Source organism: Neoarius graeffei, chromosome 9, assembly GCF_027579695.1.
Source record: "Neoarius graeffei isolate fNeoGra1 chromosome 9, fNeoGra1.pri, whole genome shotgun sequence".
NCBI lineage: Eukaryota > Metazoa > Chordata > Actinopteri > Siluriformes > Ariidae > Neoarius > Neoarius graeffei.
Genome location: NC_083577.1, coordinates 35,364,746 through 35,392,302, shown reverse-complemented (window position 1 = coordinate 35,392,302; position 27,557 = coordinate 35,364,746). Strand labels below are relative to the sequence as shown.

At 43.7% G+C, this 27,557-nt stretch overlaps 1 protein-coding gene across 2 annotated transcripts; it reads left to right on the top strand.

Annotated features, from left to right (window-relative positions):
• Positions 1 to 457: 457 nt before the first annotated feature.
• rab5b (RAB5B, member RAS oncogene family) lies at positions 458 to 25,690 on the top strand. 2 transcript variants are annotated; one of them, XM_060929354.1, is made up of 6 exons: positions 458 to 563; positions 7,939 to 8,224; positions 14,144 to 14,295; positions 17,134 to 17,256; positions 23,088 to 23,181; positions 23,988 to 25,690. In XM_060929354.1, the coding sequence occupies exons 2-6, from the start codon at positions 8,062 to 8,064 to the stop codon at positions 24,098 to 24,100; spliced, it is 645 nt and encodes a 214-aa protein (XP_060785337.1). In that variant the 5' UTR covers positions 458 to 563; positions 7,939 to 8,061; the 3' UTR covers positions 24,101 to 25,690. The 2 variants fall into 2 exon arrangements, with proteins under 2 accessions (XP_060785337.1, XP_060785338.1); XM_060929355.1 differs by having other exon boundaries at positions 17,134 to 17,300; positions 23,988 to 24,077.
• Positions 25,691 to 27,557: the final 1,867 nt, after the last annotated feature.

Sequence of the window (27,557 nt, the reverse complement as noted above, 5' to 3'; positions counted from 1 at the left end):
GTTAACTGGTGACTCTAAATTGACCGTAGGTGTGAATGTGAGTGTGAATGGTTGTCTGTGTCTATGTGTCAGCCCTGTGATGACCTGGCGGCTTGTCCAGGGTGTACCCCGCCTTTCGCCCGTAGTCAGCTGGGATAGGCTCCAGCTTGCCTGAGACCCTGTAGAACAGGATAAAGCGGCTACAGATAATGAGATGAGATGAGATGAGATGAGAATCATAGATTCTGCCAGGGTATGTAAACTTATGAGCACAACTGTATATACAGTATCTGAGGCCAACATGCGTCTTTAGAATTATTTCGGATGAAACCTTAATATGATTAGTTATATATAACATTGGGCGAATTAAATCATTTCCAATGAAGTGCAGAAGAAGAAGAGGAAGAGAGGAAAAGCTCCAGTTCCTCCAGCCATGGGGTCAGCGAGTCATTTCTGCGCATGCGCGGCTTTCCCGGAAGTCCCGGCAGCTTGAGCAGATGATCGAGTAGATCAACAAGCCGAGGAGCCGCGGATCAGCCACAGGGACACACGGAGACGCGAGGAAGGCGAAGGGACTCTCTCAGGTAATGGTGTGTGTGTGTGAGAAATGGGACGTTTGGTCGGAGAGACAGTGGTGTAATGGGGAATATCCGGCGCTGCTGTGAGCGGGCCGCTTTGTTTGTGTGGTCGGAGTCCATTGTGCACCGTGGACTGATCCGAACCCCCTCTGACCTACAGCGCAGGAGCAGCAGGGCAGCCCTCTCTTCTGGCAACGCTCAACATGCCGTGGACATCAATCCTGGATGAAACTGATGTCCTGTGCTAGTCTGTTAGACTGAGACATAAATACAGCATTGACCAGGTTGTGAGAAATGAGATCATGTAGATCAGAGCATCTTCTGTCCTTGATGATGATGATGATGAATCATATCCTCAAGCTTCATAGAACTCATCTGGATCTCTTCACTTGGATTCGAGTCTGGTCCAGACCTTCACGGCGGTTTCACTGAGTTCAGACGACAAGTCAGGTCAAGTTTATTTCTATAGTGCTTTTAACAATAAACATTGTCGCAAAGCAGCTTGACAGAATTTGAACGACTTAAAACATCGAGCTAATTTTATCCCCAACGAGCACGCCTGTGGCGACGGTGGCAAGGAAAAACTCCCTCAGACGACATGAGGAAGAAACCTCGAGAGGAACCGGACTCAAAAAGGAACCCATCCTCATTTGTCAAGTCAACTTTATTGTCAATATGCTATACATGCTCGACATACAGCGCAGATGAAATTTCAGTCCTCTCTGACCCACGGTGCAAACAGGCAATGCAATAAATAAAAATAGAATAATTGAAAAAAACAAACAATATAAACAGTGTAAACACTCTAGATAAGAACTAGACATAGACTAAACACTCAAACAATATAAACAGTGTAAACACTCTAGATAAGAACTAGACAGACTAAACACTCAAACAATATAAACAGTGTAAACACTAGATAAGAACTACACACAGACTAAACACTCAGACAGACAATATAAACAGTATAAACACTAGATAAGAACTAGACATAGACTAAACACTCAGACAAACAATATAAACAGTGTAAACACTAGATAAGGACTACACAGACTAAACACTCAAACAGATAATATAAACAGTATAAACACTAGATAAGAACTAGACATAGACAATATAAACAGTATAAACACTAGATAAGAACTACACAGACTAAACACTCAGACAATATAAACAGTATAAACACTAGATAAGAACTACACAGACTAAACACTCAAACAGACAATATAAAGAGTATAAACACTAGATAAGAACTAGACATAGACAGTATAAACACTAGATAAGAACTATACAGACTAAACACTCAGACAATATAAACAGTATAAACACTAGATAAGAACTAGACACAGATTAAACACTCATAAACAGACAATATAAACAGTGTAAACTCTAGATAAGAACTAGATATAGACTAAACACTCAGACAAACAATATAAAGAGTATAAACACTAGATAAGAACTAGACATAGACAATATAAACAGTATAAACACTAGATAAGAACTACACACAGATTAAACACTCATAAACAGACAATATAAACAGTGTAAACTCTAGATAAGAACTAGATATAGACTAAACACTCAGACAAACAATATAAACAGTATAAACACTAGATAAGAACTACACACAGATTAAACACTCATAAACAGACAATATAAACAGTGTAAACACTAGATATAGACTAAACACTCAGACAAACAATATAAACAGTATAAACACTAGATAAGAACTAGACACAGACTAAACACTCAGACAATATAAACAGTATAAACAACAATAATGTTTGGGCGACAACATTAACAGTCCTAACATAAAGTCAGCTTCGTTGATGCTATGAAACCCGAGCGCAAAACCGTTCACGACAACCGCAGTCCCCAGCCACAAAAGAGTCCAGAGCGTCCTCCAGGCGCGACCCCCAACTGTCCATATAGGGCCGCCCTACACAGGAGCGATGCGATGAGACTCCAACCAGACAAGGGGCACCAGGATGGATCAGGCAGGTCTGAGGAGCAGAAGAGGTCAGCATCTCGATCCCAGGACTGACATGCAACTCAGAGGGACAGATTTCTTTGCGGGGAGAGAAAACACAGGTTGTTAGGCATGCCCAGTGTCACCTGAATAAGTAGGAACAGTATACATATTGCACGGAGTACAAGCAGGGACTCCGGCAACTAACTATGACAGCATAACTAAAAGGGGAGAGCCAGAAGGTAACACAGGCATGAGGGAGCCCCGGGACATAAAGTAGCAGCCGCTACGCCGTCAACAAACTCGACTGAGCAAGCGAGTGGGGACTGACAACATCCATACATCCCAGTTTACCAAAACATTCTATGCCTGAGGACCCTCCAGATCTACACCTTTACCTCATTAACACAAGGCTGGATGTGTATTTGTCGAAGCTCTCTATGTCCAATCATCTAACCATACAGGCTCCCAAGGCTGGTCCTGGAGCTCCCCTGCTCTAACACACCGCAGGGTGATTTAATTGGATCAAGTGGGACATGAGCACGGACAACGCTAACTATAAGACCGGCGGTGCTCCAGGACCAGCATTCGGAACCTGTGGTGCTGCTGGAGCTTATTATTGGAGATAAATATCCTAAGATTCACCGTCATGCTTACAGGCTCACATAACCCATTCTCACAGATTAATCAGGACACTGTATAAGTAAAGAATCAGAATCGAGTTTGTTCCGAAGTACATTCTTACATGGGCGGTATGGTGGTGTAAATTAGTATTGACCCTTCCCACTCACGTGACCTTCGTAAACGCGACCGCCATTTTGGACATGAAGAAATAACGGTTTATGGCACAGACCCTTTCAGTTCTCGCTCATCTAGCTGCTACAATGACTGCTTAGACTGCAACAATAATACCTAACGCACATTTAAGTATCCGTCGTAAAGACGTGAAACTCGACGAGTGTGTTCATTGATAAGCTAACACAATCTAAAAGTAGACATACCATCACACTGCCCTGGCGCTGTGTACAGTTTACCTTCTATGGTTTGTGCGCTCACTATTTGCCATTACTTTCTCCAACCCAGTGTTCGAACTATACCGATGTTTTCGGGGGGTCCCTTTTTTTCCCTTGGGGGGGGGGGGGGGTGCTTGCGCTTGTCTCGGAGCGCGGATCTCTAAACACATGAGAAGCCTATCTTACGCACATATCACGCGGACTCCACACACGCATCGCGTCTGAAGTCATAACTCATCAGGGGAAATCGTGTCCGCATTGGCATGTTCAAAAAACAACCTCGCGTCAACAATGATACCACGCGCAAGAAAAAAAAAGCAGTCAGGCTACTCAACACATCTGATCCACAGCAGCACCAAAGCATCACTGGAAATCATGTCAACAACCAAGCTTCCATTTCAACACGCGTCAACAAACAAATGGCACCGCAAACATGAACGAATCGGTCAGGCTACCGATTCCAAACCCACAGCAGACCAATAATTAAATGCATCTTACCTTAAAGCAGAATCGACCACAAAGGAAGTGTGTTGGCACTGTTGGCACACTTCCTTTCTACTAGTTTGTGTCCCCAACCTGGCAGCAGCAGTCGTTGTCATATCAGTTTATTTTATCTTTGATGTAAACACAACACTTCGGATATGCAAATGCTTCCCGTTACACACGATTGCTATGTCAATAAACATCATTTTGCCAATATTTTAGAGACCATCCATCTTCTCCGTCGGTCAGCATCTGTCGGGATCCGATAAAATGATAAATCTTGCCTTGTGTGTTGATGGTTACTACATCCAGGTGCACAACAACGTAATGGCATGATGGAAGTCTTGCTGAAAGTAAAAACTTTCTTTGATGGCTATATTCCTTTCGATGCTTCACCGTCGTTCCTCGTTGTTGGCTGTGGTAGACTACTGGTAGTTCATGTCCAAAATGGCGGCCGCATTTGTCGTGACGTCACGTGGGATGGGTCAATAGTGGACAGTATCTCCGCCTGTCACGCAGAAGACCGGGGTTCGATTCCCGATGGGGAGATGTGCTACTTTGTGGGCGGCACAGTGGTGTAGTGGTTAGCACGGTCGCCTCACGGCAAGAAGGTTCCGGGTTCGAGCCCAGCAGCTGGCGAGGGCCTTTCTGTGTGGAGTTTGCATGTTCTCCCCGTGTCTGCGTGGGTTTCCTCCATAATCCAAAGACATGCAGGTTAGGTTAATATGGGACGGCCTTGAGCAAGGCACCTAACTCCTAACTGCTCCCCGGGCGCTGTTAGCATGGCTGCCCACTGCTCTGGGTATGTGTGTGTGTTCACTGCTTCAGATGGGTTAAATGCAAAGAGGAATTTCACAAGTGTGAAATTTGCTTTGGCTTGAAGAGTTAGAAGAATTTAGCAAAGACAAAAGTAGCTATATACATAGACTTTAAAAAGAAAAAGGAAGAATCTAAAATATACACATTTGAAAAAGCATCGGAGTCGCGTCGAAGTGCAAAAATGGGTCACCTGATGAAGATAAGAAGATGACATGATATGAACGTGTGAGGAGAAGAAGAGAATATGTGCGATGGGTTAAATAAATAGCCAGGCTGTGCACGGTGTGCCGGAATGTGCAGTAAAAGTTACACAGAATGAAGATGTATCAAGTACACGACAACATAGACGTACATTTATCAGTGTACTTCAAGAGAAGTACGTTAATACATGATGCGTGGGCTCGAAATTAACTTTTTTTCTTTGTGTCCCCCAATGGTCCCAAATTCTGTGTTGTATTGTCCCGAATGGAAGCAATAGTGTCCCTATTTTTTTCCTCTCTGAAATAACCAGTGGTTAATATTATCATATGAAGTTACTATTATATTTGTAACTATATGATTTTGAACCCTTTATATCATTTTTACAATAAGACACAAGCGACACATGTCCTATACATCATCTACTTCAAAATTACAGTTATTGCATTTTCAGTTTATTAAACGTTGGCGATCTCACTGTATGAATAGATACCCGTTTATTTAAAGGGGCCAACTAGCTCATTCAGAAAATGTTTCAGCTCACTACATCTGCAGTACACTTTAGCTGAAAATAAGACCCCTTTTATGTTCGTTTCATCTACTTATACCTTGAATATCTGTTGGCACTTATAAGGCCAACTTATCATTTTCACCATTACCGTTATCCATTTTTATGAACTTTCCGTTATCCATTTTATGAACTTTCGCTGCCGGGTGCAAATGTTAGCAACATCAGCATAGTGCCAGGTCCGAGCCTAGTTGTGCTGCTGACTGACTAAACTTTCTGAACTAGAAAGACACCAAGAAAACTCACTTATTCTGTTGAACGGTATCTTCCGTCAATATCATCCACATCATTCCTGTTGTATTTTATAACGTGTCTAACAGTGTTCATTAAGTTCATTCAGTTGCTAGCGTTGCCTGCAGACCAGGCGATGACGCTTTGGATCCTGAAGGTCCCGGAGACGTTATGTCTGGGCTTTCAGTTTCTTCCCCGCGGTCGGTCCGCTTCAACCACTTCAGCATTTTTGTTCTGGCAAGAGTCGGCGCAGCGTGTGCGGTAGCAATTCCATTCCAAGTCCATATAATGCGGACTCCGGCCGAAGATTCTAGAACAGAATGCGCTGCTCTGTAGCCTACGGATGCAGGTGCATCGAAAGTGTAGCTACTATGTATTTTTCGCTGTTAACGTTTTAAAATTAAAATTGACAAATTAGGTGAATGTCTACGTATGTGTTACGGCTTTGTAAATAATATTAATGTAGAACTTTTTTTCTAGATCTATTTTTTTCCATTGTCCCGGGATTGTCCCAGATATGATAATTTTGTGTCCCGATGACATTTTTTATGGTCCCTGGGACATCGGGACACCGTTAGTTTCGAGCGCTGTAGGTATCGTGACTCTGTGTTTTGCTGCTGATGAGCAGGGTGATGGGACGAGCGAGTCGTCTGCTGGGTAAACAAGTCACAAAAACATTGGAGAGCAATTCCAGCGTTATGGACGTGACACTTGAACTCAAAATGGCAACAAATGACCCAGTGCATGTTTTATTGTCTCCCAGTATTTAAACAGGTGTTACATATTTTAAGGATGTACCATACTGGAGAAGTGATAGAACAAGAACAATTCCCATAGTACATCTCGGGCATGCCAGAAAATGCCAATAAAAGATGCGTTATGGATGTGACAGAAAAAGTATCACTTTTCTTGGGTGACTGTACATTTTTATCAAACTCTGTGAAATCGTAAACCTAATGTCGAAATGGAGATATCCATTTGATAGAGGGGTCCAAGGTGAATATTAAAAAATCTTTGTTTAAAATATTTTGTATTTCATGCAGAGTTTCGGAAGGAAAAGTCAGCGTTATGGATGTGACGAAATTCCGTTATGGATGTGACGCGTCTGAAATAGACATGGCATATGTTTAGAAAATCAGCAATTTAACCACCATAACCCTTTGAAAAACTCTCTAAATATCAGCTAAAACTATCAAAGTTCTTAAATAATATTTAGGATGGCTATTGTTTTGCTGTTTTGTGGATTTTAGCATACATTTCTGTGGCTTGTGGCAATAATATAGAATTGTACATGATCAAAGTTGATTTTAGCTTGGGTTTTACATTAAAAGAAAGAAAGACTGACAGTGACATATTAGGTTGGTTACAAATTGGTTCAACTTATTCACATCTGTAAAATACAGGCCTAGGTGAGATCTCTGGGAGTGGTTTTGATGTATTACATGTTGCTTTATTTTTGCATGGTGAGGTTGACATTTACATGGAATTGCCCTGGAACAGAGATTAAAATAGACAGCACGACTAAAGGTTCTTTTTTTAAATGGTGTAAAATTTTAAACAACTGCCACAATAAAAACAAAAAAAAGAAACCCTGCAAGTTCTTAAAATCACGAGTGTGTACTTTTCATATACGAGGCGTTAATTGCGACTATGAATTAATTGCGACATTACAAATAAACTCGGTGCTGAGCGTCCCAGATCAGACGGCCAAACTTTTTGGCCTGTGGTAAAAAGAGTTGCGATGATCACTGGAGAAAATGACGTGATCAGGATGTTAAGCAGTGTGGTCTTGAATAGTGCGTTACTAGGTGGTGCGGTTTCCTCCCGGTTCTTCCTTTTTCACACAGCGCGTCTATATATAACTGTCAACTAAGTGTTGTTTCGGTCAGCGTATATTTTTGTTAGCACGCAGGATTTTTGTCTTTGTTTACTTCCTAACCAGCATTATTTTTCCGACAATCTTTCAAAACAGCTCACGTCGAATTTATAGGGGAAAAGAAGCATAACATAACATATATATATATATATATATATATATATATATATATATATATATATATATATATATATATAAGATTTTCCTTTACCTTTCTTTCTCAGGATCCGAGGCTGTAAGAAGACTCCTGAAGGAATCCGAGTCCAGCGTTTTGGTTTGCTGTGTTTACTGAGACTACCTAGGAGGACCCCCATCCCACCCTGCATCCCCATCACTCCTCCTGCACCATGACCACCCGTGGGAATGCCAGGACCAATGGGAACCTGCCCCAGACCAAGATCTGCCAGTTTAAGCTGGTTCTGCTGGGAGACATGGCAGTGGGCAAGTCCAGCCTGGTCCTACGCTTCGTCAAGGGCCAGTTCGATGAGTTCCAGGAGACCACCATTGGAGGTGAGGAGCTGAGTCAGGCGTAACCATCGTGAAAATGAAAAACTGACACAAGAAACATACTGGGAAATGTTGAGAAGTTTGAAATGTACTCTTGGGTAGTACACAGATCGTATTTCAGTGAAAGAGACCACGTTCACCGTGTGGAAAATTTGAAACAGAAATTTGCATGGACATGTATTGATTGATTGATTATATAATAATACTTCTTTTTATTCTATCCACATTCACTGGATATGAGCAATCGCGTGCTCTGATTGGCTGCTCTACTACTAGGATATCAGCTCTTATACCGTGAGCAGAGAAAAACAAAATGGCAGAGCGTGTTGCTGAACCAACCGAGGACGAAATAAAAACTACTCGAAAACAAAATCACAAAAAAAAAGTAACAAAATATAGAATAAAAGTATCAGATGGGGGGCGGCACGGTGGTGTAGTGGTTAGCGCTGTCGCCTCACAGCAAGAAGGTCCTGGGTTCGAGCCCCGTGGCCGGCGAGGGCCTTTCTGTGCGGAGTTTGCATGTTCTCCCCGTGTCCGCGTGGGTTTCCTCCGGGTGCTCCGGTTTCCCCCACAGTCCAAAGACATGCAGGTTAGGTTAACTGGTGACTCTAATGGCCCTTTTCCACGACCCTTTTTCAGCTCACTTCAGCCCGACACAGCTCGTGTTTCAACTACCTCAGAGCGGCGCGACTCGGCTCGCTTCAGCCCTACTCAGCACCCAAAACTCGCACGGTTTTGGAGTAGGGCTGAAGCGAGCCAAACCGAGCCGAGTGGGGCTAGGGGCGTGAGGAGACACTCCCCTGTGCACTGATTGGTGAGGAGGAGTGTCCTCACATGCCCACACACGCCCCGCGAGCACGCTGGGATCTGTAAACACCGTAAACCCGGAAGAAGAAGAATTACGAATTACGAGAGTTTCTGAAGCCTTATGCGCCTCGCCTCATCTATACGCTCTTGCCAGTATCTGTCCGCGTTGTCGGTGACAACAAGCCACAGCACCAAGACCAGCAACACTAACGACTCCATGTCCTCCATGTTTATTGTTTACTATCCGGGTCGTGAGACTACCGCTTAAAAGGTCACTGATGTCACTGTTTGTGCCGCCTAACGACATCACGTGACGTCCACCCACTTTCGCTAACTCCACCCAATGTGTCCACCCACTTCCAGCCAGCACGGTTCAGCGCGGTTGTAGTCGAAATGCAACTCCAACAGCCCCGCTCAGCCCGACTCAGCCCAACTCAGCACGGCACGGCTCAGCCCAACTCAGCCGCGTTGGTAGTGGAAAAGCAGCATAACTTGAGCGTAGGTGTGAATGTGAGTGTGAATGGTTGTCTGTGTCTATGTGTCAGCCCTGTGATGACCTGGCGACTTGTCCAGGGTGTACCCTGCCTTTCGCCCGTAGTCAGCTGGGATAGGCTCCAGCTTGCCTGCGACCCTGTAGAAGGATAAAGCGGCTAGAGATAATGAGATGAGATGAGTATCAGATGGTAAGAACATATATGTTTTTAAATCTGTTCAATAATTATCACATTTTTCACAAATTGCTCCGGTCATTTTGCCGGCTTGTTTACGTTCTTAGCGGAAATGATTGTCAGACGTTTTGTAGAAAGTGTTTTATTTATTGAATTTGCTAAAAATAAAAATGCTCTGTTCCTCAAAATCCAGTGAATGTGGATAGAATAAAACAGTTATTCCACTCAGTCATACATGTCGACCCCTTTGGGCGTCCACCTGTAGTATCAGAGGTAGAAATCCATAAAATCCTTATAGCCTTCGAATCGCACCAAACTTAATAAATAAATAAATAAGTAAATATAACTTGCCTGAGAACTTCGTCCAGCATGTCGAAAATCGCCTCGCCCGTGCCGATATTGCACATGGGCATGTCTATGATTCTTGACTTCGCCCCTCTGTGTCGAAGATCCGCACCAAAACGGCCAGTCGCTTGTCCGTCTTTTTGTCATTGGATTCGTCGATCATCGAGGAAAATGGCGACGTCCGGCAGTGCTGGATGATGGGTAGTGTAGCTTCGGGGGCCAAGCTCTTTTTGATTATTTGCGTTGTTTTGGTGAGCCTACAGCTGATAGATTTCGCAGTCGTACTGTCCGTGCAAATTTGCGGCAACAGTTCTGTCAGGTGGTCCACAACGGCTAGCGGCAAATTGTGCTGAGCAATAAAATTACAGATCGTAACTTCTGCTCTTATTACACTTGCTGGTTGATCATCGGTCTTAGGCTTTGCGAACATCGTCATTTGCGGCTGATTCTGTTTCTGGTGTAAATTTCGCTGACCTCACGTGTTCCCTCACGTCGTAAACGCCAGACTTTTATATCTCGCACACAAACTGTGCAGTGCGCGTACTCCTCATTTTTCGCCTGAGCAATGACACCATTAAACGTCTCCTTCCATTCAGGAAGATACCGCCCGCCATATCTCATTTTCTTTCTCGGTGTTCCCATTCTTTCACTCGGCAGACACTATTCAAAATCTCTCGGCCGTAAACAATGTCGCTCTGCACTCGTTCGAACAATGACCGTTTGGCGCGTTTAAATGCAGATCGTGCGCATGACCGGAACGAGCGAAGTCTCGCAGTCGTGATACTGCACGAGGCTTGAGGAATAAACATCCGGTTTCACATAGTCTGGGTTATCTGCCCCTGCATACACGCTGTTCTTTGTCTATAAATTGAGCTTTTGTATGTTTTTGCGGCAATCAGCTGACGATGTTCAAGTAAGATATACACAAAATAAATTTAGGTCAGAAAATACTGAAAATCCGTAAGACTTTGTTTATACGCCCGTACGCCCTTGAAATGAGCTAAGATCCGTATAATTTCCGGACAATCCGTATAGGTTGACATATGCATGCTCAATCTGATCATACACGGCTTATAGACGACTTGGTGCTACGCGCCTCATCAGCTATCTGCTCATGTACGACTCGATTTCATGGAATAACTTTTTTTTTTTTTTTTTTTTTATAATATTATTTTTAGTTAGGTAGCCAAACTGAAACATTGGTAGAAATTGGGTTTGGTCTGATTGTGGCTGTCGCCACTCATTCACTCCTCCTTACTCACTATCTAGGGCATTACTATATAGAGGACTGTATAGTGAGCTCATTGGTAAAATGGAAAAAAAAACCCGCTTTCGGACACTACTCCGCCGCGCCGTTATTTACATCATTACTATCGTACAATTAAAACGTTCCAGATCAGTCGGCTGGTGGTTTTTCAAAATAATAAATACATGCGTGTGTTTTTTTTTTTTTTTGTGACAAATTCATATTATACTGAGCGCATTTCCCACATTAATCAATACAAAGTACTTTTGTGTCTGCTGCATCTTTCAGTTCTTTAAATCAAGGCTGAATACTTTCTTTCTTCTTCTTCGCCACTGCCTTTTATTAAATCAAATTTGAGGTTTTTGATTAATTCTTCACTCCGCACTGTCACTTTTATTCTTGTATTTTATCTGTTTTGTTCTATCTATCCTCTTACTATTTTTAATTGGACTTGAACGTCCGTTTATGGACCCTTCCCACTCACGTGACCTTCGTAAGCGCGACCGCCATTTTGGACATGAAGAAATAACGGTTTATGGCACAGACCCTTTCGGTTCTCGCTCATCCAGCTGCTACAATGACTGCTTAGACTGCAGCAATAATACCTAACACACATTTAAGTATCCGTCGTAAAGACGTGAAACTCGTCGAGTGACGAGTGTGTTCATTGATAAGCTAACACAATCTAAACGTAGACATACCATCACACTGCCCTGGCGCTGTGTACAGTTTACCTTCTATGGTTTGTGCGCTCACTATTTGCCATTACTTTCTCCAACCCAGTGTTCGAACTATGCCGATATTTTTGGGGGGTCCCTTTTTTTCCCTTGGGGGTGTGTGTGCTTGCGCTTGTCTCAGAGCGCGGATCTCCAAACACATGAGAAGCCTATCTTACGCCCATATCACACGCATCGCATCTGAAGTCATAACTCATCAGGGGAAATCGTGTCCGCATTGGCATGTTCAAAAAACACCCTCGCGTCAACAATGATACCACACGCAAGAAAAAAAAAACAGTCAGGCTACTCAACACATCTGATCCACAGCAGCACCAAAGCATCACTGGAAATCATGTCAACAACCAATCTTCCATTTCAACACGCGTCAACAAACAAATGGCACCACGAACATGAACGAATCAGTCAGGCTACCGATTCCAAACCCACAGCAGACAAATAATTAAATGCATCTTACCTTAAAGCAGAATCGACCACAAAGGAAGCGTGTTGGCACTGTTGGCACGCTTCCTTTCTACTAGTTTGTGTCCCCAACCTGGCAGCAGCAGTCGTTGTCATATCAGTTTATTTTATCTTTGATGTAAACACAACACTTCGGATATGCAAATGCTTCCCGTTACACACGATTGCTATGTCAATAAACATCATTTTGCCAATATTTTAGAGACCATCCATCTTCTCCGTCGGTCAGCATCTGTCGGGATCCGATAAAACGATAAATCTTGCCTTGTGCGTTGATGGTTACTACATCCAGGTGCACAACAACGTAATGGCATGATGGAAGTCTTGCTGAAAGTAAAAACTTTCTTTGATGGCTATATTCCTTTCGATGCTTCGCCGTCGTTCCTCGTTGTTGGCTGTGGTAGACTACTGGTAGTTCATGTCCAAAATGGCGGCCGCATTTGTCGTGACGTCACGTGGGATGGGTCCATAATGTGTTTCTTCCTCCGTCCATTCACCCTTTTTTTCAGTGCGACCGCAATGCATGATGGGATATATTGCTTGGTTAGTGACCATCGGTTGTACACTACTTTTCACAGTGCATTGTGGGATACTATGAGTGCACTATATAGGGTGTAATAATTCTCACTGTACGTTCGGAAAGCGCTACGAAATGGCGAACTCTCTATATAGTCCACTATATAGTGAGTAGGGAGTGATTTTGGATACTGTGTGTGTGTTACGTTTAAAAAAGAAAAGAGAGAGAGAGAGAGAATTGACACCAAACAGAAACGCCACATATAAAATACAAATAGTGGAAGTGCAGCATTATTAACATCTGTAAACTACTGCTTTTAGACTTGCACAGTCCAGCGACAGCAGTGATCCAGTATAAATTGTGCAACATTTCCTGAGTGCAATACAGAAGCCGTGACACCACGCAGCAGTGACTAAAGTGCAGGAAAGAAATGCTGCGTTTCTCATGCGGCACGTTTTGGTGATCAAACCTTCACTCTGTCTCTCGTCTGCCAGAAGGAAAGGGTTGAAATATGGCGACTCCACTCTAAGGCACTAGACTTCAGACTGTGATTGCCAGATTAAGAATGATCAGGAGTAAATCAAATGGACAGGCTTTGTTTATTTAGTATCATCTTCCACTTCCTCTAGTCCAGAGGGCTATAAGGGTCCATGTTTGTCTGAGCCAGTAAAAAAAAAGCAACAGAAGAGTAACTTCATTAGATAATACCCATGTGCGATTTTCCTGATGGTGTGAAAACATCTCCACACATTAGCTGAAGAATTTGAAGGTTAGTGAGTGTTCTCCATTTAACTTCCTTCTGAGTTCACAATAAGACTCGTTTGTCCTGGATAACGGCACGTACAAGGCTTTAGATGTTCTTCTCAAAGCATAAACGCATTCAGTTTCACATGAATCTTCACAGTCAAAGTTAACTTCCCTTTCTCCATTGTGAAATCTGGGATAGTTGACTGAGTAAAGAGTTGAGACCGGATCTAATTTAGTACGAAGGCTAAACAGGTCACACAAGGCTTATTATTTCTAAAGATAAGCAAAAATTGTAAATGTTTCCCTAAAAGAGAGGATTTGTCCATGGTTGAGTTAATAATAAGGGTTGATGACGATGTAACTTCTTGCTTCCTGTCTGTGACCTTCCCCTAGCTGCTTTCTTGGCTCAGTCAGTTTGCCTGGACGACACCACGGTGAAGTTTGAGATTTGGGACACAGCCGGACAGGAACGCTACCACAGCCTGGCCCCTATGTACTACCGGGGAGCCCAAGCAGCCATTGTAGTGTTTGATATTACAAAACCGGTGGGTAGCAAAACCTGTATGTCTGGCTTTGGAGAGTGTGTGTGTGTGTGTGTGTGTGAGAGAGAGAGAGAGAGAGAAGGGGAAAAGAGAGGAGAGAAAAAAGAGGGAGAAAAAGAGTGAGGGAGAGAAAGGAAGAAAAAAAGAGGAGAGGGAGGAGCAAGAAAGGGGAGAGAAAAGAGAGAGGGAGGAGAGAGAAAGGAGGAGAGTGAGAGAAAGGGAGAAAAAAGAGGAAGGAGAGAGACAAGGGGGAAAAGAGAGGGGAGGAAAAAAGGGAGAAAAAAGAGTGAGGGGAAAAGAGGGGGAAGGGGAAAGAGAGGGAGGAAAAGGGGGAGAGAGAATGAGAAAAAAAGAGGGAGGAGAAGGGGAAAGAGGGAGGAGAGAGACAAGGGGGAAAAGAGAGGGGAGGAAAAAAGGGAGAAAAAAGAGTGAGGGGAAAAGAGGGGGAAGGGGAAAGAGAGGGAGGAAAAGGGGGAGAGAGAATGAGAAAAAAAGAGGGAGGAGAAGGGGAAAGAGGGAGGAGAGAGACAAGGGGGAAAAGAGAGGGGAGGAAAAAAGGGAGAAAAAAGAGTGAGGGGAAAGAGGGGGAAGGGGAAAGAGAGGGAGGAAAAGGGGAGAGAGAATGAGAAAAAAAGAGGGAGGAGAAGGGGAAAGAGGGAGGAGAGAGAAAGGAGGAAAAAGTGTGAGAGAAAGGGAGAAAAAAGAGGGGAGGGAGGGAGGAAAAGGGGGCGAGAGAGAGGGGAGGAGAAGAGGGAGAAAAAAGTGAAGGGGAAAAGAGGGAGAAGGGGAAAGAGGGAGGAAAAGGGGGAGAGAGAATGAGAAAAAAGAGGAAGTAGAGAGGGAGGAGAAGGGGAAAGAGAGGGAGGGGAGAGAGAAGGAGGAAAAGAGGGAGAAAAAGAGTGAGGGGGAAAAGAGGGAGGAGAGAGGGAGGAAAAGGGGGAGAGGAAAAAGAGAGAAAAAAGAGGGAGGAGAGAGAGGGGGAAAAGAGAGGGAGGAAAAGAGGGGAGAAAGGGAGAGAAAAGAGGGAGGGGAGAGAGAGAAAAGGGGAAAAAGAGGGGAGGGGGAGAGAGAAAAAGAGGAGAGAAAAGAGGGGGGAAAGAGGGAGAAAGTGAAAGAGGAAAAGGGAGAGAAAGGAAGGGGGAAAGAGAGGAGAGAAAAGAGGGAGAAAAGGAGTGAGGGGAAGAAGAGGGAGGGAGGAAAAGGGGGAGGAAAAAGAGAGAGGGGAGAAAGGGGGAGAGGGGGGAATAAGGGAGAGAAAAGAGGGAGGGGAGAGAGAGAAAAGGGGAAAGAGAGAGGGGGAGAAAAAGAGGGGAGAAAGAGGGGAGGAAAAGAGTGAGGGGGAAAAGAGGGAGGAAAAGGGAGAAAGAGAAAAGGAGGGAAAAGAGAGGAGAGAAAAGAGGGAGGAAAAAGAGGGAGAGAAAGGAGAGAAAAGACAGGGGGAAAGAGGGAGAAAGAGTAAGAGGAAAAGAGGGAGAAGAAAGAAAGGGGGAGAGAAAAAGACAGGAGAGAGAGGGAGGAAAAGGGGGAGAGAGAAAAGGGGAAAACGAGGAGAGAAGAGAGGGGGAGAAAGTGAGGGGAGAAAGGGGGAAGAGAGGAAAGAAAAGAGAGATAGGAAAAGAGAGAGGGGGAGGGAGAAAGAGTGAGAAAAGAGAGGGGGGGAAGAGGTGAGAAGAGGGAGGAAAAAGAGGGGAGAAAGGGGGAAGAGAAGAGAGAGGGGGAGAGTGAGGGGGAGGAATGGGGGAGAGGGAGGAAAAAGAGGGGGGAGAAAGGGAGAAAAAAGAGAGGGAGAGAGAGGGGGAAAGGGAGAAAGTGAGAGAGGAAAAGAGAGAGGGAGAGAAAGGGAGGGGGGAGAGAGAGAAGGGGGAAGAGAGGAAAAGAGAAAGGGGGAGAGGGAGGGAGAAAAAAGAGAGGGAAAGAAAGGGGGGAAGTGGGGGGAGAGAGAAGGAGGGAAAAGAGAGGGAGAAAGTGAGAGAGGAAAAGAGAAAGTGGGGGAAGTGGGGGGAGAGAGAGGAAGAGAAAGGAAGGGGGAGAGAGCGAGAGAAGGGGGAAAGAGAGGGAGAAAGAGAGAGGAAAAGAGAAAGGGAGAGAGAGTGAGGGGGAGGAAAAGGGGGGGAGAAAGGGAGAAAAGAGAGGGAGAGAGAGGAAAAGAGAAAGAGAGAGAGAGAGAGGAAGAGAAAGGGAGGAGGAGAGAGAGAAGGGGGAAAGAGAGGGAGAAAGTGAGAGAGGGAGAAAGAGAGAGGGAGAGAAAGGGGGGAAGTGGGGGGAGAGAGAGAAGGGGGAAAAAGAGAGGGAGAAAGTGAGAGAGGAAAAGAGAAAGAGGAAAGGAGAAAAGAGAGGGAGAGAGGGGGAAGAGAGAGAAGGGGGAAAAGAGAGGGAGAACGTGAGAGAGGAAAAGAGAAAGGGAGAGGGAGGGAGAAAAAGAGGGAGAGAAAGGGGGAAATGGGGGGAGAGAGAGAAGGGGGAAACGAGGGAGAAAGTGAGAGGAAAAGAGAAAGGGAGGGAGGGAGAAAAAAGAGAGAGGGAGAGAAAGGGGTAAGTGGGGGGAGAGGAAAAGAGAGGGAGAAAGTGAGAGGAAAAGAGAAAGGGAGAGAGGGAGAAAGAGGGAGGGAGAAAAAAAGGGAGAGAAAGGGGGGGAAGTGGGGGGGAGAGAGAGAGGAAGAGAAAGGGAGGGGGAGAGAGAGAGAAGGGGGGAGAAAGTGAGAGCGTGCTTTGGTTAATATTCTACACCACTCCCCAACAGAACTGTAAATGTGTAACGTGTAAAGACCTTCACCTTGACTTTACTGCTTGTTTCCGCCTCCGCTGACTCCGTTCCACTGCGTTCCGCTCTCGTCCCCACAGGAGACGTTTGAGCGAGCGAAGGCCTGGGTGAAGGAGCTCCAGAGGCAGGCGAGTCCCAACATCGTCATCGCGCTGGCAGGAAACAAGTCAGACCTCGCTGACAAGAGACTGGTGGAGTACGAGGTGCTGTTCCACAACTCCGTCTGTCCGCCGCGGTGCTCACAGAGGTGGTTTGGGTAGCGAGCAACAGCTGGACGGGCAAACCAGTCCTTTGCTCGTAAAAAGCTGATAAGGCTGTTTGTTTATTAGACCAGGGTGGCCTAGGTTTCGAGGAGGATTATTGGATTCCGAAGGTTATGGCATGCATCACTAGTCACGGTTGACTTTTGAAATGATACTTGAAAATCACTCAGGCTAACAGGTCGCGGGTTCAAGTGTTGAAACGTCACGCTGGATCTGAAGTAGCCCTGCTCCAACAGGATCGCTCCAATCAGCGTGAAAGCGGCGCTGGGTTTAGGCAGAGCAGCTGAAAATTCAGTCCAAATCGCCTGAAACTGCTCTCGCTCAATTCAGAATTGAATGCAGAACAACAGACTTTTTACAGAATTAAATTAAAATGTTTATCCGTTCTTGAGATATTACAAGTTAAAGATTGAAAAAGCGGCTTAATGTTTCGAAAACTGCTGTAATATTCTGTATGAGGATCACATGGTCCAGAATGGGCCGCATTAACCAATGAGATCAAATGGGTTTTTTTTCTTAATAACTTTTCTGTTTTTTAAGATATTTACACGGAAATTGGCAGCACATAGATGGTTCTATACTGAATACAAAGTTTGAAAAATTAATAAAAAATCAATTATGCAAATTAGTGTTTAATTATACTAATTCGGTTAAATCGGTACACTCAATAAAAAAAGTAATAAAAGATTATTTCTAATCCCCTCTTGGTGCTCTGTAGGCCTTTGTATTTCTCAAAAGTAGGGGCTGCTAGTGTTTTAGATGAAAGAATGATAAATAAATGATAATATTCGCAGCTTTCAAAGCGAACCTCGAAAAAAAACTGTGTGAGCCACATCGAATAAACAATTCCAATTAGTTGACTTGAAACTGACACTCGCGTTTCTGACTTCCGTTTTTTTTTTTTTTAAATCTTATTCGGACCACTAAGATGTCAATATTTTTCATCAAAACAGCTCCAGTTATATTCTAAAATATTTATTTACATGAATCAGTTTGATTTGAAAAAATAAGTAGGTAAAGCTGTGAAAACTCTCTTCAAAGTCTTGTGTGAATCATAACGTCAAAGCTAGCAGACGGAAAATTTTGCTGAATATTTCAACAGAAACAGTGAAGGCGAGAGAACATCCCTATAAAAGTTATCTGATTGATTATTCACGAGTAATCCAGTCGGAAAGGAGAGAGAGAGAGAGAGAGAGAGAGCCTGACTGCTTTCCCGTGACTCAAAAAGCACCGGCAGTTTCCTGACGTCCCACGAACAGAGTTTTTTTTTAAACTCTGTTGTACCAACTAGAGGTCTGCGCGGGACAGAATTTTCAGTCCCGCTCCTGCCCACTCCTGCATTGTGCAGTCCCGCCCGCTCCCGCAAAGAATTATGATTTTCAGTCCCGCTCCCGCCCGCAAATCCCGCATGATGCAGACGTTCACGTTATTTCTCACGAAAGTTCTTGTCATTGGCTTGGGGAATTAAACATGCTGAGCTTAGCTGAGCTCTCCACTGACCGATCCTTCACCTAGCGCACGTAGCGAGGGTGCGCGTTGCCAGGCGGCATGCGCAGCTGAGGCTTTACAGAGATAAAGCCATTGTGAGCTTCACTAGAGGAGCTCTGCTCTTCTGCCGTGATCGGAGATCTCAAACACGGAAGAGCGGAAAGGAATCGGAAACGTACGCGAGATTAGACCACATCCACAAATTTAGGCATCTTAAAATGTTTTTATTAATGGCAAATAAAATATCCAGCACAAATTATATACGATAGACATAAATTAGTAATTTATACATTTTATTTTAAACACGTTTTTAGTTAGCGGGACTGCAGCTTATCACCTCCCCCTCCCGCCCGCGCCCGCAATGAGCTTTCAAAATTTGTCCTGCGCCGCACTGCTTTGCGTCGGGTCCCGCAGGAGTGCAGGGCTCTACTACCAGCTTCAACCAGCTGTTACTCCCAAAGTCCTGAACAGATCTTAGCCAGATACTTTTCTTTGGAAAGCAGCAATTATAAGCTTTTTAATGATAGTATTCATGATAGAAAATATCCAAGAGTTAAGCAATGACTGATTTGGAAACTTAGATGAGCGTCTGCATGAACAATTTTCACAGCACGGCCAGCGAGCGTCTGATACGCCTACTGTAGAATTCTCAAAAATATAACGTCCTGTGAAATTTTGAATTTCGTTCAAAAACAAATTCCCGAGCACGTTCTAGCTGATGGTTAAAATGGCTTTACAGATGGAATAAACCCCCTGAAGTTAATTTCAAGAGCTTTTTACATTTGTGGTCAGAAGTTTACACACACGGACATGAATTTTGTGGCAAATTTGGGCTTTCAGTGATTTTCTTTGAACTTTTTTTTTTCTATAGCAGAATGTATGATATCTTTTTAATAGGGGAAAAACAAGAATTTGATGTATTTTAAGTTATTTTAGGTTTTTTGAAGTCAACAGAAGGTTAAAGTTATACACGCAAGGTCAAAAATATACACAGCACACTTAATATTTGGTTAAATGTCTCTTCTAAAGTTTCACCTTGACCAAACACTTTTGGTCGCCATCAGCAAGCTTCGGCAGAATTCTGGTTGGATGTTTGACCAGTCGTCTTGGCAGAATTGGTTGTGTTCGATACGATTTGTGTATTTCCTGGCACAGACCTGACTTTTAAGCACAGTCCACATTAGATGAGATTTGATTGGATCCTTCTGAAGTATACAACTCGAGGCATGTGTAAAATTGGCCATATCTTGCGACCAGATTGATGGTGTAGTGGTTAAAGCACCGTCGCCTCACAGCAAGAAGATTCCGGGTTGGAGCTTTGTTCCGACTGGGGCCTTTCTGTATGGAGTTTGCCTCGTCTCTTTATACCTGTATGGGTTTCCTCCCACAGTCCAAAGACTGCAAATTAGGTCAACTGGCTACTCTAAATTATCCATGAGCGTGAATGGTTGTTGCCTCCGCCAAATGCGTTGGAGGTGGTTATGTTCTCGCCTCCGTTTGTTCCCAATGTAACTCAAAAAGTAGTGAACGGATTTTGATGGAATTTTGAGGAAAGGTGAGTCATGGGCCAAAGAACAATTGATTAGATTTGGTGCAAATCTGGATATGTACGTGGATCAAGGATTCAGATATTTTTGCAGATCCATGATTTTTTTAAAAATTTTTTAATCCCCCACTTTCCGAAAGACCCGAAGGGGGATTATGTCATGGCAATGTCTGGCCGTCCATCCCAGGAAGGGTGGCTCACCTTCTGAAATCAACTCCTCTTACAGTTTTTGGAGGAATTTCATGAAACTTGACAGGATTCTTTTGTTGTATGTCGCTAATACGCATATTGCAATTTTGTTCAATTCAGTCGTATTTTACCAGAGTTACAGCCCTTGATTAACAAACTTGTACTTTGACAATTTCACGAGGGTACGGTTGTCTTCTGAAATGAACTCCTCTCACAATTCTTGGAGGAATTTCACGAAACTTGGCAAAAGGCTTTATTATATGTTGGTAATACGCATATTGCAATTTGGTTCAGTTCAGTCGAATTTTTTTTTTTTTCCAGAGTTACCTTGATTACCAAACTTGTACTTTGACAATTTCATGAAAGTGTGTGCGTCTTCTGAAATCAACTCCTCTCACAATTTTTGCAGAAATTTTCCAAAACTTTGCAGAAGGCTTTGTTATATGTCGGTAATACGCATATTACAATTTCGTTCAATTCGGTGACATTTCACCAGAGTTATGGCCCTTGATTACCAACCTTGTACTTTGACAATTTCACAAGGGTGTATTAAAGGAACAGTCCACCGTACTTCCATAATGAAATATGCTCTTATCTGAATTGAGACGAGCTGCTCCGTACCTCTCCGAGCTTTGCGCGACCTCCCAGTCAGTCAGACGCAGTCAGACGCGCTGTCACTCCTGTTAGCAATGTAGCTAGGCTCAGTATGGCCGATGGTATTTTTTGGGGCTGTAGTTAGATGCGACCAAACTCTTCCGCGTTTTTCCTGTTTACATAGGTTTATATGACCAGTGATATGAAACAAGTTCAGTTACACAAATTGAAACGTAGCGATTTTCTATGCTATGGAAAGTCCGCACTATAATGACAGGCGTACTAACACCTTCTGCGCGCTTTGGCAGCGCATTGATATCTGAGCTCCGTATCAATGCGCTGCCGAAGCGCGCAGAAGGTGTTAGTACGCCTGTCATTATAGTGCGGACTTTCCATAGCATAGAAAATCGCCACGTTTCAATTTGTGTAACTGAACTTGTTTCATGTTACTGGTCATATAAACCTATGTAAACAGGAAAAACGCGGAAGAGTTTGGTCGCATCTAACTACAGCCCCAAAAAATACCATTGGCCATGCTGAGCCTAGCTACATTGCTAACAGGAGTGACAGCGCGTCTGACTGACTGGGAGGTCGCGCAAAGCTCGGAGAGGTACGGAGCAGCTCGTCTCAATTCAGATAAGAGCATATTTCATTATGGAAGTACGGTGGACTGTTCCTTTAAGGACTTATAGCATAGATATAGTTGCCAGCGGAGGATATTGTGCTCTCAGAGCACTCTTGTTTTTTTTTTAAAAAAAAAATCTGTTCCTGATGTAACTCAAAAAGTAGTGAACGGATTTGGATGAAATTTGGTGGGCAGCTTTAGTATTATCTTAAGGGGTGTTCACACGGCACATATTTGCATCGATGCTGCACCGATGTATTTTGTTGCGATATATCTTACACCGGTGTAAATTTTGTGGAGCGTTCACACGTCACAAACCTGCTTACTAGAGAGAAGCGTGTTAGCACCGGTGCAGCCCCACTTGCGGTCACACGGCAGTTTTTGTGACCGTGCTATACGATAGTAATAATGCGGAAATGAAATATGCGCATGCGTGAAAATGTACTTCCTTTTCCCGGTTGTCATGGCATCACCAAGCGCCGGGAAAACAACGTGGATGAAGACACCAGTGTTGCCAGATACTGCTGACGTTTTCCAGCCCAAAATCTGTTCAAATCCGCCAAAATGCACTTAAAACCGCCCAATCTGGCAACACTGGAAGACACGCAGTTCTGTTGTCGTTGATATTCGCCATTTTGGAAGCGCAAAATACCAGGATGCAAATTATGCAATGCCCGTATGTAATCAACTCTCCTCACGCATAGCGAGTCTACCCCTGTAGCGTTCAGACGTCCCATTTTATATCGGTGCTGCCCCGCAAACTAGCATTTACTCCGGAGTAAATTTCTTAAACCACCTCCCGAGCAGGGTTAGATTTGCACCGGTTTAAGCAGCTTTCAGGGGCGACACCGGTATAACTTTGTACCGTGTGAACGCTCTACCGGGGCAGCCCCGGTGCTACACCGGAGTAAAAGTTGCCATGTGAACACCCCTTTAGATTCAAGTGATTTGATGTTGATGTTGATAATGTGGCTTGGCGGAGGTTTACACTCTACTGAGTGCCCTTCTAGTTCGTTTCTGTGTTAGTCCTGCAATAAATTGGCGGGTGCAACCCACCCATCATCTGAAGTCAGCTGGGATTGGCTCCAGCTTCCTTGACGGGTAAGCAGTGTATATAATGGATGGATGGATGATTAGTGGTGCATTGTATCATTTTATTTATTTTATTTTATTTTAAATTGACCAATGTGATTGTGCCATTGTGTAAATTTATGGGCAGTTGACTTAGCCATGACCTTGGCAAGCCAACCTACGCCCAGAGGGTTTGGGTGGGGATAAAATGGCAGGAGAGAATGTTACTCAAACATCATGTTCATGGTCCTGTTGCAGGAGGCTCAGACGTATGCTGAAGACACAGGCTTATTGTTCATGGAGACCTCCGCCAAGACTGCTATGAACGTGAACGAGTTATTCCTGGCCATTGGTGAGCCAACACATCTCTTGTCCCAGCACTGACGAATTTGTTTTACCGTGTACCGTATTTTCTGGACTATAAGCCGCTACTTTTTTCCTAGGTTTTGAACCATGCGGCTTATACAAAGGTGCGGCTATTCTGTGGATTTTTCTTCCACCGCTAGGGGCGCTCTAACCGGAAGTAGAATCAAAAATAAGATAGACGAAAAATCAATGCAAAGAAGAATTAGCAGATCTTTAGCAGATAGAACACGCACGACAAATTACTAACTGGTAATTATTTTCAAATCCAGCGAAGATGATTAAAGTGACTTGTGGTTTCAAACACAGGAGAAATGAAGGTAAATAAATACCGCTTATTTTCTCTTGGTTCTGTTCCGTTTTAATCAGCAAAGTTGCTGCCGTGTTAAAAGGCACTGTTCGGAAAGAATCTGTTCAGGTACATACATGTACATTTACAGTACAAAATCGTTCTGTACATGCAGTAAATATCTAATTTTTCAACATAGATATCTGCGGCTTATAGCCCGGTGCGGCTTGTATATCTTTTTTTTAATTTTTTTTAAAAAATTGAGCGGATGCGGCTTATATACAGGTGCGCTCTATAGTCCAGAAAATACGGTAGTCAAGTCAGCTGCATCTGGTTCTGAAAGGAAGTGGCAAAGGAATTCTTAGTTAATGCATGTCTTTTTCCAAAACAATCCCATTAACGTGACGGTTAATAATAGAAAAGTCCGTTTGAACGATGATCCCTCTTGGATTATTTATTTGACTTTCAGTTCTTTAACACTGGAAATAAAACTATATCATTTGCAGCGAAGAAGATGCCGAAAACAGACACTCAGAACCCGACGCACGCCGCCCGACACAGGGGAGTCAACCTGCAGGACCCAGACGCCCAGTCCAGCCGAAGCTGCTGTGGGAACTAAACATCTCTACCATATACATCAACAAGGGAGACCACCAACTCCCCTTCCCCTCGTTCCCCACCCTCCACCCTTTCACCTCCAAGACTGACGCAGAGAGAGAAAGAGATAGAGAGAAGGTGTGTGTGTGTGTGAGAGAGAGAGAGAAAGAGAGAGAGCAACAGAAAAAAGGAAAAAAGAGGAGAGGTTTGAATCCCTCAGTGATCCTGGAAAGTGATTTCTAAACAGAGGGGTGGTGTGAAGTGCAGGATTGGTGAGAACACTTGTACTGTAGACTCCAGAACTCTACATGGCACTTAATGATGGATGTCTATTCCTGTTTATTTTGCCAACCTTTTATTTTTGCCTACCCCAAGCAGTTGGGAATGGCAGAGCTTAGAGGAGAACAAGAAAGGGAGTAAAACGATCCTCCGACAGCTTCTCGGCACTAAGAAGAAACGCAGCACCTTAATCTCGCCTCGTAAATCATACAACAGCAAAGCACCCCGACGAAATTCGACGGAAATGATCGCGATTGGTCATCAGCAGCTCCGGACAGCTTCCTCCTGCATGTATTTACACTCGAGCTTCTTTTACAGCTGTAAAATTCTGCACCGGAAATATCTTTCCTCCTCTTATGTGCTCTCCAGTCATCTGTTCATCTCTGCTTTGTGATTCCTCCTCTGTTGGAAACTACTGATTCAATCTGTCTGTAATATACTAGTGTTAGTAACATAAATATATATATATATAATTAGTAACAGTCCTCGATGAACCATTTGACGTATCCGGTCTTGCTCCGAGACATCTCTGAACGCAGAGGTCACACAGATCCGGTCTTCTTCTTGTGCTGTTTGTCTTGAAGCAACAGGAAAAAAAAAGCACCTGTAGTCACTCGCTTTTAATGCAGACGACGACAAGAACAACAAAAAAAGATCTGACACTGCGTAGAAGAAAATGGAGGTTGAGTTAAAAGGAAAAAGAAACAAAACAAACAAGGGTTTAGGGAAAAAAACAACAAAAAAGTGCCTACTCTCCATGTTCTTTGTTTTGGGCCTGCTCGGGATGCTTTGAGTTGGCAGATGTATGGCAGAACCTTGAATCCTTGAGGGTTTCAAGCCAGTGTCTGTTTATGTTCCAGCGCTAAATGTACCCAAAGCATCTAAACCGTGTTCAACACGGCGCACTTCATTCTTTTGAACGCGTTTAGAGCTGGAACCGAGCAAAAACCGACTGGATCGAGACCCTCTGGCCTGAAGCGCACCAATAACCTGCAACACATTACTGTTTGTTGAAAAAGAGAGATTCTTTTTATCGTCTTGTTTTACGGATGCTGTTTGTTGTTGGATTTTGTGTACAAAAATCTAGTAATAATCTATTTGCGTTTATTTAAATAGTCTGTGATTTTATGGGTTGCCAATCCAATTTTGTCATTTAAGGAATGATGAAGTATCTACATGGATTTGTCATGTCTCTTACAATCCAGGGTTTTTTGTTTGGTTTATTTTATTTTTTTTGTTGTTTTCTTTGGGGTGTGTGTGAAATAGATTTGATCTCCTGTTAACACTTATGTGAACTGGAAAGTCAAATAAAGCTGTGCTTTCTGCCATGAAATTATCGTTTCGTGTCTGGTCTATGAACGGACTCAGTGGAACAATCAACGACAACCAGTCAAAGTCCCTCCCATGCCAGGACCTGGTCTTCCCAGACAGTCTCCTGTCCCAGGACTAATCAGGCCCTTAAAGGAACAGTCCACCGTATTTCCATAATGAAATATGCTCTTACCTGAATTGAGACGAGCTGCTCCGTACCTCTCCGAGCTTTGCGCGACCTCCCAGTCAGTCAGACGCAGTCAGACGCGCTGTCACTCCTGTTAGCAATGTAGCTAGGCTCAGTATGGCCAACGGTATTTTTTGGGGCTGTAGTTAGATGCGACCAAACTCTTCCGCGTTTTTCCTGTTTACATAGGTTTATATGAGCAGTGATATGAAACAAGTTCAGTTACACAAATTGAAACGTAGCGATTTTCTATGCTATGGAAAGTCGGCACTATAATGACAGGCGTACTAACACCTTCTGCGCGCTTCGGCAGCGCATTGATATCTGAGCTCCGTATCAATGCGCTGTCGAAGCGCGCAGAAGGTGTTAGTACGCCTGTCATTATAGTGCGGACTTTCCATAGAAAATCGCTGCGTTTCAATTTGTGTAACTGAACTTGTTTCATGTCACTGGTCATATAAACCTATGTAAACAGGAAAAACGCGGAAGAGTTTGGTCGCATCTAACTACAGCCCCAAAAAATACCATTGGCCATACTGAGCCTAGCTACATTGCTAACAGGAGTGACAGCGCGTCTGACTGCGTCTGACTGACTGGGAGGTCGCGCAAAGCTCGGAGAGGTACGGAGCAGCTCGTCTCAATTCAGGTAAGAGCATATTTCATTATGGAAATACGGTGGACTGTTCCTTTAAGATGCATTGGGCGGCACTAATCTCCATTTCTATAGCCCTCGGCCTCTCTCCTATTATATCGCTTGGGTTATAGCGGGGGGCTGGTCCTCTGGTAACCGTGAGAGTTTGACCCCCTACTCACATCTGTATTGCAGCGTGCCTTGCCAGACGGCAGTAGGCACCGTTTTATCCCCCGCTGGCTGAAAGGCCCAAAGGGGGATTATGTTGTGGCGATGTCTGTCCAGGGAAGGGTGCTCACCTTCTGAAATCAACTTCTCTCACAATTGTTGGAGGAATTTCACAAAACTTGACAAGAGGCATTGTTGTATGTCGGTAATACGCATATTGTAATTTCGTTGAATTCGGTCACATTTTACCAGAGTTACAGCCCTTGATTAACAAAATTATCATTTGACAATGTCATGAGCGTGTTTTCCTTCTGAAATCAACTCCTCAAGTTTTGGAGGAATTTCACCAAACTTGACAAAAGGCATTGTTTATTTGTTGGTAGTACGCATATATATATATTTTTCAATTCGATCGCATAGTTGTGGCCCTTGATTAACAACCTTGTATTTTCACAATTTCATGGTGTGCTTGCGTTCTGAAGTAAACTCCTCTCGCAATTTTTGGACGAATTTCTCGAAACTTGGCAAAAGGCCTTGTTATATGACGGTAATACGCAAATTGCGATTTTATTTCGTTTGTGAAAATTTGACGAGTTTTGAGCCTTGATTAAATAACTTGTACTTTGACAATTTCACGAGGATGAACGTTCTTCTGAAATCAACTCCTCTCACAATTTGTGGAGGAATTTCACCAAACTTGGCAAAAGGATTCTTTGTTCTATGACAGTTATACGCATATTGAAATTTCGTTTAATTTGGGCAAATTTTCCCAGAGTTATGCCCTTGATTATTAACAAACTTGTACTTTTGGCAATTTCATCAAGGTGTGCTTGCTTTCTGAAATCAACTTCCCTCACAATTCTTATCCCCCGCTGGCCGAAAGGCCCGAAGAGGGATTATGTC

What these genes read in the sequence shown, in the direction of transcription:
- rab5b (XM_060929354.1), top strand. Translation starts at nt 8,062, where the DNA reads ATGACCACCCGTGGGAATGCCAGGACCAATGGGAACCTGCCCCAGACC. An exon ending in CCAGGAGACCACCATTGGAG is followed by an intron (nt 8,225 to 14,143) that starts GTGAGGAGCTGA and finishes ACCTTCCCCTAG; the next exon opens with CTGCTTTCTTGGCTCAGTCA. An exon ending in AGAGACTGGTGGAGTACGAG is followed by an intron (nt 17,257 to 23,087) that starts GTGCTGTTCCAC and finishes GTCCTGTTGCAG; the next exon opens with GAGGCTCAGACGTATGCTGA.